The sequence below is a fragment of the Bubalus bubalis genome, chromosome 4, assembly GCF_019923935.1.
Source record: "Bubalus bubalis isolate 160015118507 breed Murrah chromosome 4, NDDB_SH_1, whole genome shotgun sequence".
In the NCBI taxonomy this organism is placed as follows: domain Eukaryota; kingdom Metazoa; phylum Chordata; class Mammalia; order Artiodactyla; family Bovidae; genus Bubalus; species Bubalus bubalis.
In genome coordinates this window covers 95211276-95224238 of record NC_059160.1, presented here as the reverse complement: position 1 = coordinate 95224238, position 12963 = coordinate 95211276, and the positions used below count along the sequence as shown (strand labels likewise).

Genomic DNA, 12963 nt, shown 5'->3' with positions numbered 1-12963 from the left:
AGGTCCAGTCCTACTAACACTCTTGTTTTTCCCCCTAGTTCCTTCGTCCTACCGACTTCTGTGTGGTTCCATATATTTTTTTTTCCACTGCTCAGGTACTCCTGTCCTCTCTCAGCTGGTGTTCTGCATGTAGTTCTGTGTCTGAAGATGTATTCCTGATGTATCTACGGAGAGAGATGTACTCCACATCCACCTACTCCTCTGCCTTGTTCCTTCAGACCAACTCTTTTAAAGACTCCTGCAGCTGGCACTCAACTCACTTCCTGTGTTGTCCTTTTAAAATGAGGATGTGACCTGTTCCACCATTCCCTCTACTCTACCGCATTATCATACACACTACCATCATTTCCACTGATCACACCGAATCTTAGTACAGTGTTTGTTGTTGCCTATCTAGTTCTCATTTTGAAGACAAGGATCATGTTCAGAATAGATAGAATAATGTAAAACCACGACATGGCAATCTGTCAATAACAGTCTACAAAGACAATCTTGTCCCTCTTCAGAGCCCTGGATAATGCACATCCACCACTCTAGCATGTTTGTATTAGAATGAACAGCATGGGTAAAGAATTGTTCCATCCCAATGCATTTAAGTAAACTGTTAAAATGAATTTTCAGCTGTTCACACAGTGCTCTTTACAAGCTTTCTGCCTTCATTGTCAGGGAAACGCAGGTTAATTTCTTACGGACAATCACATTCATTATCTGTACTGCTTTGCCCAAAGAAATCCAGGCCCAGTGTGGTTACATCAGAACAATTTACCTCACATTTTCCCTTGAAAGATAAAGAAAACAGAATCATTCTGCCTTGCTCCTGAGGAAAGACAGAGCTTCCCCCAAGACCCTCAGAATTCCATCTGGCTGCAATCTTTCCCACTCCAGTGTTCTTGCCTGGAGAATCCCAGGGACGGGGGAGCCTGGTGGGCGGCCGTCTCTGGGGTCGCACAGAGTCGGACACGACTGAAGTGACTTAGCAGCAGCAGCAGCAATCTTTCCGAGTTTGCTGGCCCTGAGACAAAACACATTCATTTCAAATGGATCAATACTGTCACCCAGTGGACAGTCAGCTAAGCAGGTTGAGGCTTTTGCCTTGCTCTTGGCTTGAAAGCCAGAATTCTGACAGCCAGGAATTTAGTGGGAACCTGTTTGCTTTAGGTGATTGTGAGTAACGGTTGACATTTTCTTACAGCGAACTGGAAGGACCTCAGCTGATAAGTCTTTGATTTGGATTTCACAGATGAATGCCGCTTGAGGAGGACATATATTTTCACTGTGCTGGTACTTTTTTTTTTTTTTTAAGCCACCAGTAAATTTACAGGAAGCAGAGACTATAAACCAAACATGCAGTCTGCCAAGACTCATAGGATCAAATAGGCTTGCAGGAGTTGGGTGATATTTGATCACCGGCCAGGTCTGTGGGAAGACTTCCCTACCGCAGAATAAGACTCATTGTTTATTGTTCACAGTGACAGGGATGTGTATTTTGAAAACTGAAAACAGATTTTTTTGTGCGTATGTTGGTTGAAATTTGAGGAAGTTACTCAACTTACTGTAGTGATAGTGGATGAGCTACCTCTGTTTTCTCTATTTAGTACGTATCTCAAAACACAAGTACAGATGCAGTCTCTGCCCCATCTCTGAGTCTGAGTCTCTTTCTCTTGTCTAAACTGTCATTTGAACACTTGCAACCAACTGGCTTACTTTCATAATTAAGGTGACAGGCTGTTTGCCTATAAATATTAGTGTTATAATCATCCTAATTATTATAACAGCAATCACGTTTGTTACTCCTAAAATTCAACTTCTATAAAGTACCTCTAGACTAGCCGATGAAATCATGGTACCCTTTTTAGCTATAGGGTCCTGTGAGATCATCCAGGTTGTTGCTTCTCATGAAACTCATCTAAGGAAGCCTTTAAAAAGCACTGATATCCCAAACAGCCAGCCAAGAGGGTGCTTATTGGGTGAATGCTCTAAGTTGAAATTTTAGAAAAGGCAAACCCAATCTACAGTGACAGTAAATCCCAACAGTGCCAGTGATGGCCTGGAGGTGGGAGGACTTACAGCTACAGGGCCAGAGAAAACCTTCTGGGGGGACAGCAGTGCTTTCTTTCTCGATTATACAAGTGCCTTCATGAATACCCACATTTGTCAAGTCACTGGGACTGTACACTTTACAGTGAGTGCATTATATTGTTTGTAAAATATATCATAATAAAGTTGATGTGAAGAGAATACTGATGCTGAGTCTCACCCACAGAAATTCTGATTTAATTATTCCAGCGTAAGGCCTAGAAATCATTATTTTTTCATGCACTAAAGCATTGGTTGGGATTGAGAGCCAGTCCTCTCCTCTACCAGGTGAGAATAACATGGTTATAATGCAAGACACAGGACTAAAAACCATATCTCTAGGTGTTTTGCACCCCAAACCTTCACCTTTCTAATAATATTCCTTCTCTCTGGAATTTCTTTCTCCTCCTCTTTCTTACCTCTACCAGAATCCCATCTTTATAGCCCAGCTCATATTTCACCCTTTTCAGGCTACAGCTCTCCCCACTGTACTAGAAGCTCCATGACAGGAGGGAATGTGGGTTTTTTTTTATTTGTGTATCCTCAGTTCCCAGTACTGTGCTTGGCACAGAGCTTTCAATAAACATTTGTTGAATTGAAAAATTGCTGGAAGGGAATTAACACTTACTACCTGCCCATGATGTGCCAGGAATTGAAACAGGCAATTTATGCACATTATTTTACTAAATTTTTACAATTTTATGAATTGATTATCATTACCCCCTTTGGTCACCTCAATGTTAAATGATATCCAACTTTTAACTTCACTAGGAGTAATTATAAGGCTAAGATCTGCAGTCAAGGAAGTACCACAAAATGTTGTGATACAAGCTGATCCATTTCTGCATTCTTATAGCCTCTGTGCACTCTGTGAATTATCTCTAAGTCTGGCAAACAACATACACAACAGTCAAAGAGTTATATATCTCAAAGCACATACCAAAAAAATTCCTGGGATGACATTGTGCCTTTGAACCAGAAGTGGACTTTTGCTACTAGTAAATTTGGATGCAGTGATGATGTTGTATTTCATCAATCGAAAGGCATCTGAACGACACTGAGAAAAGACAAAGGGAAATTGTAAAGATATTGAAGCCCAAGTAACAAATCTTTTGCTCCATTCATCAGTATTTGTATCTTTGAATCAAAAATTCTAGACTCTATCCCCACCTCTCTATTAGAAATGCCTTCATAGGTTCACCAGGCTTCCCAGGTGGCACAGTGGTAAAGAAATCGCCTGTCAAAGCAGGAGACATGGGTTCAATCTCTGGGTTGGGAAGATTCCCTGGAATAGGAAATGGCAACCCACTCCAGTATTCTTGCCTGGGAAATCCCAGGGACAAAGGAGCCTGACGGCCTATAGTCTATGGAGTCAGAAAGAGTTGGACATGATTGAATGACTGAGCACCCATGCACGCACGCACATATAAGCTCACCAAAGACCTCTCTGTATTGCCAAGCCCAGGGGACAATTTCGTGTTTCTTTTCTTATTTCACTGCTTCATGGCATTTAACATTTTTGAATTGTACCTCTTTCTCTGTCTCCTGCATTTCTGTGGCCGCATTCTCTTCTGTTATCTTTCTATTTCTCTGTTTTCCATCCTAGTCTTTATCATGCACAACTTTTCTACACTTAGCCTCTAAATTTGTACTGTACTAAAATCTCCATTTTTACCTCCGACCATTCAGTGTCTTCACACACTCCTTGGGTAACCCATAATTTTAAGCACTCTTCATGTCTACATCAAACATCTTCCAAAGTTAGTGCTCTGCTCAGAGCCAGACCTGTAGGTTGAATTGCCTATTTCTTGATGTCTCCATTTTGATGTCATTTGGGGACCTCAACTCAGCATTCCCAATCTGAATTTTTCATCTTTTTCTTCAAATAATGTTATGGCAGATTAAAGATGGCTATCAGTCCTTTGCCATGCCACTCCTCGAGTAATGGGAATCTATTTCCAGTCATCCGGGCTGGCTCAGTGGCATCCTTTAACCAATTGCATACTGTGTAACTTAAGAGATCTCCAGCTTGCATTTTCACCTCTTGGGATATTCCTTTTCAAAACACAGACCCCATGTTGTGAGAAAATCTGAGAAGCTATGTGGAAAGGCCCTCATGAGGAGGACAGAGACCCCTGGCCCGCGACCATAAGTGTGAGCTCCCAAATGGCAGCAGCACTACTTGCCAGCCTTGTGAATGAGCCTGCTCTTGAATCCTCTGGCCTTCTTCATCCTGCCTCAATCAGTGCTACCTGAAGCATAGCCAAGCCAGTCATGAGCACACACGTGACTGTTGTTTTTAAGATTTCAAAGTTTCTAGGTGTTTTGTTATGCTGTGACAGATAACAGACATTTCTTCTTCTCCTCCTGAATTCCCTCTCTCAACAAGGGGCACTGCCATTATTCTAACTGTCCACATGAAAAGCTGAGTGACATCTTAAGTTCTTCCCTCACTCAACAAATTAAATCTTAGAGAGTTTTGCTTCTAACTCACACTCATACTCAGCATCCTTTTTCAACCCGACTGTCCTGGCAGATTATTTCTCACCTGGTAAAACGTATTCATAGTAACAGTGAAAGTGAAAGTGAAGTTGCTCAGTCGTGTCCGACTCTTTGCAACCCCATGGACTGTAGCCTACCAGGCTCCTCTGTCCATGGGATTTTCCAGGCAAGAGTACTGAAGTGGGGTGCCATTGCCTTCTCCAGGGGATCTTCCCAACCCAGGGATCGAACCCGGGTCTCCCACACTGTAGGCAGACGCTTTACCATCTGAGCCACCAGGGAAGTCATCATAGTAACAGGCCTCCCTGTTACTCTGACATTTTCTGGATTGTTTTTTCAAAATGATCCTTCTAAAAAAAAAAAAAAAAGTCTTCATATTACTTCTCTGCTTAAAATCCTTTAATGAATCCTTCTACTTTTCAAGGAGAGTTCAAATTCCTTATCAAATCTCACAGTCTGTTGTTTGTGAACCTCTAGTTGCTAGCTCCTTCAACACACACCCCTTAATACTGATTTATTTCCAGTCTTCCAGATTCAGCTTCCAATTTCCTATCCTCTTGCCTTCCAACATGCGTTATTCCAACATGCTTTCCAAAACACAGTTTGTGGGAGATGTTCTCTGTCCAGTTAATTCTTCTTGGTGCTATAAGACGCTTCTTGCCTGAATGTTGTGTTCATACTTCTGACCAAGCACTCAGTTCACTGTGTGTGATTGTCTGTTCTCTGGATTGTCTTTTCCTAGTGGATAAGATCAAAGTCTAATTCATTTTTCTATCACATGCTCCTACCAGTTCTTATCACATGCTCCTGCATTTGTAGAGCTCAGTGAATGTTCATGTGTCAAAAGTGCTCATTGGGGACTTCCCTGGTGGTCCGGTGGTTGAGAATCTGCCTTGCAATGTGGGGGATGTGAGTTCTGTCCCTGATTGGGGAACTAAAATCCCAGATGCCTTGGAGCAACAAGAGAGACCATACAAAGCAATGAAAGATCCTGCTTGCTTCCGCTAATAAAGAATGCTCCTTGGACTGAATGTTGTTGTTGTTCAGTCACTCAGTCTTGTCCAACTCTTTGCCACCCTATGGACAGCCCCAAGTAGATATTACTAGTATTTTGGACTTATTTCTTCATTGCTAAAAGGGTTCAGCCAGGGATGGCTCCTTTTATCAACTGCATTGGCCTCCCTAATTCCTGCTGGGTATACATACAAAGCCCCTTCCACATCTCCTGCCCCTACAAGCCCAAGCATATATTCCTGAAGTGCTAAATATGAGCCGTTCCTCCCAATCCATTCACCTTATTCAATCCCACTCTTGCTTCCCTTAGCTGCTGATTTTCCTACTCCATGCTGCTATGCAGCATGCCACAGTGCTTATGAGCACAGGTCCTAGAGTAAGACTGCCTGGTCTGAACCTCAGGCCCACCACCTTCTGAGTAAAAAGCGGACAAATAAATAACTGTCCTTTGTCTTAGTTACTGACCTGTGCTCAATAGATGCCTATGCAGAGAGCCAGCTATTTAGGGTTCTTTGGAGAATTTACTGATAAATCAGGAAAACAGTGGTTGCAACACAGTAAGCACTCAATAAATATTTTCTCTCTTGAGCTTATCTTGACTTTGCCATTTCTGATCATTTCAGCAAATATTTACTGTCTATGAGTTGCCAGACATACGGTGTGGGACGGTCAGGCACTGGCTACCCCGAGGATATCAGAGCCCTTGGATTTGATGCACCTTGTTGTCATTCCAGTGAGGAGTTGAACTCCTGACTGTAGTCTTGCTCTCTCATCAGCTTGGCTTGTCTGTCTCTTCAGGGGAGACCTAGCTCAGTTCACAAGTAAATAGTTCAAGAAGCCCCTTCCATCGGGCCAAAAAAGAATTTGCAGTGACAATATGCCCTCACAGGCTTCACAAATGGTGCAGTGGTAAAGAATCCACCTGCCAATGCAAGATACAAGAGATGCAGTTTTGATCCCTGGGTTGGGAAGATCCCCTAGAGCAGGAAATTGCAACCCAATCCAGTGTTCTTGCTTAGAAAATTCCATGGACAGAGAAGCTTTGTGGGCTACAATCCATGAGCTTACGAAGAGTAGAGCACAACTAAGCACACACATACACACATATACTGCCATATCAGGCCCTCGGGCTGAAGAGTCGTTTACTCATTCATCAGTCCATTTATTCATTTGATAAATATGTTTTAAGTGTTAATCAATCCTTAGGTCCTGTGATAGCCATTGGGACTCTAATGTGAAAAAGACATGATCCTGCCATCCAGAAGCTTCCAGCATGCAAGCAGAGGACTCCAGCAGCCTCTGGGGCTCAGGCCCCCTTTTGAGAGCTTTGTCTGTATACCTGGATGCTTCCACTAGAGTATCCAGTGAATTCCCACTGCTGTTCAGCTTCCATGCACAGCTTCAGCAATTTCAGCACTATGCAGGGGCCTCTACCAGGCCCCTACACACCACCAGGTCCCTGGTTAGGCGGAACTGTAGAGAATGAAGGCCAGACAACTCTGTTTGAGGAGACTGGGATTCTCAGGTGAATTTCCTGTGTTTTATAACCATCTCTATTCTTATGTGTATTCCCTTCAGTGTCACTAGTATAGTGAAAGTGAAGTCGCTCAGTTGTGTCTGACTCTTTGCGACCCCATGGACTGTAGCCTACCATGCTCCTCTGTCCATGGGATTTTCCAGGCAATAGTACTGGAGTGGATTGCCATTTCCTTCTCCAGGGGATCTTCCCAACCCAGGGATCGAACCCGGGTCTCCCGCATTGTAGACAGACGCTTTACCGTCTGAGCCACCAGGGAAGTCCTGTCACTGGTATGGGATCATTCTTTTCCTTTTTATGAGCTAAAACAGAATCTACTTTTTGGAAGCATAAGGTACACAGCCAGTAATGCCCAGATTCTCTTTCTTTACCATCCAAACTTACAAACTTTCATGTCACCTCCCTGCAAGAGTACTCTCAACTCTGCTGGACAAAATAATACTTCCTTAGCCAAATTTACGGAGAAGGCACTCCACTCCAGTACTCTTGCCTGGAAAATCCCATGGACGGAGGAGCCTTGTGGGCTGCAGTTCATGGGGTCGCTAAGAGTCAGACACGACTGAGAGACTTCACTTTCACTTTTCACTTTCATGCATTGGAGAAGGAAATGGCAACCCACTCCAGTGTTCTTGCCTGGAGAATCCCAGGGACGGGGGAGCCTGATGGACTGCCGTCTATGGGGTTGCACAGAGTCAGACACAACTGAAGCAACTTAGCAGCCAAATTTACATTTTAAATTTGTTGTTTACACTCTGCCTTTTTTAGCAAAAACCTGAGATGGTTTATAGGAGGTAAATATAGCCTAAAAGAAAATCATTAATTATAAAAATTACAATGAGACGATTTTAATATAAATAGAAGCTCTAGATCCAAAAAGAAGAAATGGATTTTAGATAAGTGGTCCATAACTTCTTACTGTATTGTTATGATTCAGTCTAAAACTTTGCTGTGTACTTTCAAGCAAAGTGAAAACAGAAACTCAGTTGGGCACCAAAAATCTCATTACCAGGGAAGAAGAAACCAACCAGATCCTCACAGGAAATAAAACTTTTCTAGCTTCTCATTCAAAGACAATTTTCACACTTCACTGCAATTCCAGGACATCAAACTTGTGGCAAATAATATAACATCCCTCAGAAGAAGCTCAGAGCATATTCAGGGCAACATCCTAAAAGGCATCTCATTGAAAGTAGTTCCCCAAGGGGCCACGTGGCCCAAGCCCTCAGCTTTCACATGTTTCAGCCTGATGAAGGACAAGACCTGGGCTCTCAACAGTTCTGTAAAGTATCCCCCAGGGCTATAAGTGGGGCTGGGATTATGAACTGACCAGGCAGGGCTGGAAAAGCCCCTGTGGGAGGGACCCTCAATGTCACACAAAGAAACCTGTACTGGACTCTATAAGAAATCCTTAGAGGGTTTTAAGCAGAAGATGATGCATGTTCAGATATTAAAAAGAACACCTTTCGATGTGCAGGAAATAGCAGAACAACCAAGACCAGAAACAGGAAACTTTCAGGGAGTCCACTGGAGAAAATCAAAGTCTGAAATAAACAGAAGCTTTGGGATTGAGATGACGAAACAAATAGGAAAAAAAAAGTCACAATAATAGAATGAATAAGACTTAGAGACTTACTGTCAGAATAAGAAAAACAAATATCGTATATTAAAGCATATATGTGGAATCTAGAAAAATGGTACTGATGAACCTATTTGCAGGGAAAGAATGGAGATGCAGATTTTGAGAACAGACTCATGGACACAGTCAGGGAAGGAGAGGGTGGGATGAATTGAGAAAGTAGCACTGACATATATATACTATTATGTGTAAAAGAGCTAGCTAGTGGGAAGTTGCTACATAACACAGGGAGCCAAGCCTAGTGTTCTGTGATGACCTGGAGGAGAGGGAGGCTCAAGATGGAGGGGAGATATATATATATATATATGATTATGACTGATTCACGTTGTTATACAGCAGAAACCAACACAGCAATGTAAAGCAATTTTCCTCCAATTAAAATGTAAATTTAAAAAATGACCACATAGAAATATAAAAAATAAAATTGTTAAACACTGGGGGAAAAAAAAGATTCAGAGATTTATTAAACGAGTTGAGTGTAAAGGCTATCATGTAGAAGATGTTTCATTAGTGCCTTCTCAGATCAACTTTTAGTGGCTATTTGAAATACAACCACAAATAAGAGTTAGGGCCCAGTCCAGGCTCAGTTGAAAATAATGGATTAGTAGGCTGCCATCTATGGGGTCGCACAGAGTTGGACACGACTAAGCGACATAGTAGCAGCAGCAGCAGCAGCAATGTCTGCCGTGTATGCAGAATAGGAGCATGTTGGCATGACTGGTATTTACCATTCTTATCCTCTGACAGAGGAAACACAAAAGTATACTGTGTATTTTTAAATGTTCACACTGTATGATTCCACATCTGCAGGCATGCATGCTAAGTCACTTCAGTTGTGTCCAGCTCTTTTATCCTAAATAAATTAACCCTCTGCCCATGGTATTCTCCAGGCAAGAATACTGGAGTGGGTTGCCATGACTTCCTCCAGGGATAATTCTATGTATATGAAGATTTAAAACAGAAAAAACTAATTTATTGTGATAGAAGTCAGAATAGTGGTTACCTGAGATGATTAGGTGGTAGAATATTGACTGAGAAGGGGCAAGAAGGAGCTTTTTCAGGTCTGTAAATACTCTATATCTTGATCTGAGTGGTGATTTTATAGGTGTATATACAGGTGAAAGTTCATTCATCTACATATCATTAAGATTTGTGATCTTTGTTATAGGAAGGCCATACCTCAACTTAGAAAAATGGAGGAAAAACTCCTTCCATGATCCTCAAATAGGAAAAAAGAGTATGTCAAGGCTGTATATTGTCACCTTGCTTATTTAACTTGTATGCAGAGTACATCATAAGAAATGCTGGGCTGAATGAAGCACAAGCTGGAATCAAGATTGCTGGGAGAAATATCAATAACCTCAGATATGCAGATGATACCACCCTTATGGCAGAAAGTGAAGAACTAAAGAGCCTCTTGAAGAAAGTGAAAGAGGAGAGTGAAAAAGTTAGCTTAAAGCTCAACATTCAGAAAACAAAGATCACAGCATCCAGTCCCATCACTTCATGGCAAATAGATGGGGAAACAGTGGAAACAGTGGCTGACTTTATTTTTTTGGGCTCCAAAATCACTGCAGATGGTGACTGCAGCCATGAAATTAAGAAGCTTGCTCTTTGGAAGAAAAACTATGACCAACCTAGACAGCATATTAAAAAGCAGAGATGTTACTTTGTCAACAAAGGTCCATCTAGTCAAGGCTATTGTTTTTCCAGTGGTCATGTATGGATGTGAGAGTTGGACTATAAAGAAAGCTGAGCACCTAAGAATTGATGCTTTTGAACTGTGGTGTTGGAGAAGACTCTTGAGAGTCCCTTGGACTGCAAGGAGATCCAACCAGTCCATTCTAAAGGAGATCAGTCTTGGGTGTTCATTGGAAGGACTGATGTTGAAGCTGAAACTCCAATCCTTTGGCCACATGATATGAAGAACTGACTCATTGGAAAAGACCCTGATTCTGGGAAAGATTGAAGGTGGGAGGAGAAGGGGATGACAGAGGATGAGATGGTTGGATGGCATCACCGACTCAATGGACAGGAATTTGGGTAAACTCCCGGAGTTGGTGATGGACAGGGAGGCCTGGCGTGCTGCAGTCCATGGGGTCGCAAAGATTCGGACACGACTGAGCAATTGAACTGAACTGAATGATCCTTTGTGTGGCTGAGAAAATATACGAAGATATAACTTCCAAGTCAACATTATTATACAGGCTGCCTTTATACACATGATACTCACCTGAACGCAAGGCATGCTTCTATGTCTATTCAGTTTCGTGTACAGTTTGGCCATTTCTCTCATAGTCCTGTCCTTCTTCTTAGCTGAGAACACATAGACGATAATGATCTGATCCACAGAGGACAGCTGGTCAAATATTAGGTGATCATATTCCAGGTCTGTCACTTCAGGGATGTGGCAAGTGCTACAGTGGCATTTGTTCCTGTCATTCCCACACAGTGCCCATCTTAGGACCACAGGACAAACCAGCTGGGAGGCAAACCATGCATCCTTGTTCTCAATGGGGAGAGGAAGCCTAGAAATGTAATGGTTGAAATCGTGTTTAAAGAGCTGAAAGGAGAGAAAAAATACATCTTTTCAAAACACCAAAGAATCAAAGTGGCTACTTTCGTAAAGGATCGAAATTTAATTCTGGACAGAATTCTGTTTGCCATCATGCTAAAATATGTGTCGATACACTAAAAGAGTTCAATGTAAAATTTTTTTTTTCAGCTATATAGGCACCTAGGGTTCAGAAACCAAGCGACATATTCAGAGCAGTTTAACAATGTAAGAAGACTGTTGGTCTGTAAGATATTTACTTTATTTCCTCTTAGAAATGGGGAAACTGAGACTTAGAAAATTCAATAATTTGACCAAAACCACACAAGTAGTAAAGGAAAGGGTTGGAACTAGAACCAGTGTGTATTCTTTTCTATTATGGTCCTTCTATCTCACTGACTCCTGAAGATGAAGTGCCTGTGGCATGGTTCTGTATTGATTTACGTATATTACTAGAGAAGATATGCAGAGAGGCTCGGATGGTAAAGAATCTGCCTGCAGTGCAGGAGATCCAGGTTTGATCCCTAGGTCGGGAAGATCCCCTGGAGAAGGGAATAGCAACCCACTCCAGTATTGTTGCCTGGAGAATTCCATAGACATAGGAACCTGGAGGGCTACAGTCCATGGGGTCACAAAGAGTCAGACACAGCTGAGGGACTAACACTTTCACATGCAGATGATACCAGTCTAATGGCAGAAAGTGAAGAGAAGCCTCTTGATGTGGGTGAAATAGGAGAGTGAAAAAACTGGCTTAAAACTCAATATTCAAAAAATGAAGATCATGGCATCTGGTCCCATCACTTCATGGCAAATAGATAGGGAAAAAATGGAAACAGTGACAGATTTTATTTTCCTGGTCTCCAAAATCACTGTGGACAGTGACTGCAGCCACGAAATTAAAAGACTCTTGCTCCTTGGAAGAAAGGGTATGACAAACGTTTGCTGTTGTTGTTCAGTGGCTAAGTCGTGTCCTAGTCTTTATGGCCCCTTTGAACTACAGCACTAGACAGCATTTTAAAAAGCAGAGCATCACTTTGCCAACAAAGGTCCATCTAGTCAAGGCTATGGTTTTTCCAGTAGTCATTTATGGATATGAGAATTGAACCATAAAGAAAGCTGAGTGCCAAAGAATTGATGCTCTCAAATTTTGGTGCTGGAGAAAACTCTTGAGAGTCCCTTGAACTGCAAGGAAATCAAACCAGTCAATCTGAATGAAAATCAACCCTGAATATACATTGGAAGGACTGATGCTAAAGCTGAAGCTTCAGTCCTTTGGCTACCTGATAAGAAGAGCCAACTCACGGAAAAGACCCTGATACTGGGAAAGACTGAGGGCAGGAGGAGAAGGGGATAACAGAGGATGAGATGATTGAATGGCATCACTGCCTCTAAGGCACCTGGGCTGTGGAAGGAATGGTGAATATTAAATAAACTTGGGGTCCTATTAGGAAGGGTGAAGATGGAAATGATTCTTGGTTATTCAGTTAGAAAAATGTTCACCAAAGTCCACCACAAATGTAATGATTTAAAATGTGCACTTGCTGAAACAATTAGAAACAAAGCATGAAAAGTTAGGGAAAAGACTTCCTTGATAGTACAGTGGATAAGAATCCGCCTGCCGATGCAGGGGACATGGGTTCAATC

General features: G+C 42.1%; 1 protein-coding gene across 1 annotated transcript in view; it reads right to left on the bottom strand.

The window, feature by feature from the left end:
* Positions 1 to 1874: 1874 nt before the first annotated feature.
* The window catches only part of LOC112584619 (uncharacterized protein C3orf20 homolog), a 52020-nt gene continuing 40931 nt past the window's right edge, over positions 1875 to 12963 (bottom strand). The window contains exons 8-10 of the mRNA XM_044941991.2: positions 10999 to 11293; positions 3017 to 3133; positions 1875 to 1976 (exon numbers count right to left, since the gene is read on the bottom strand). Coding sequence (XP_044797926.2) covers positions 1875 to 1976; positions 3017 to 3133; positions 10999 to 11293 — 514 coding nt within the window. The remainder of the gene's footprint in view (positions 1977 to 3016; positions 3134 to 10998; positions 11294 to 12963) is intronic.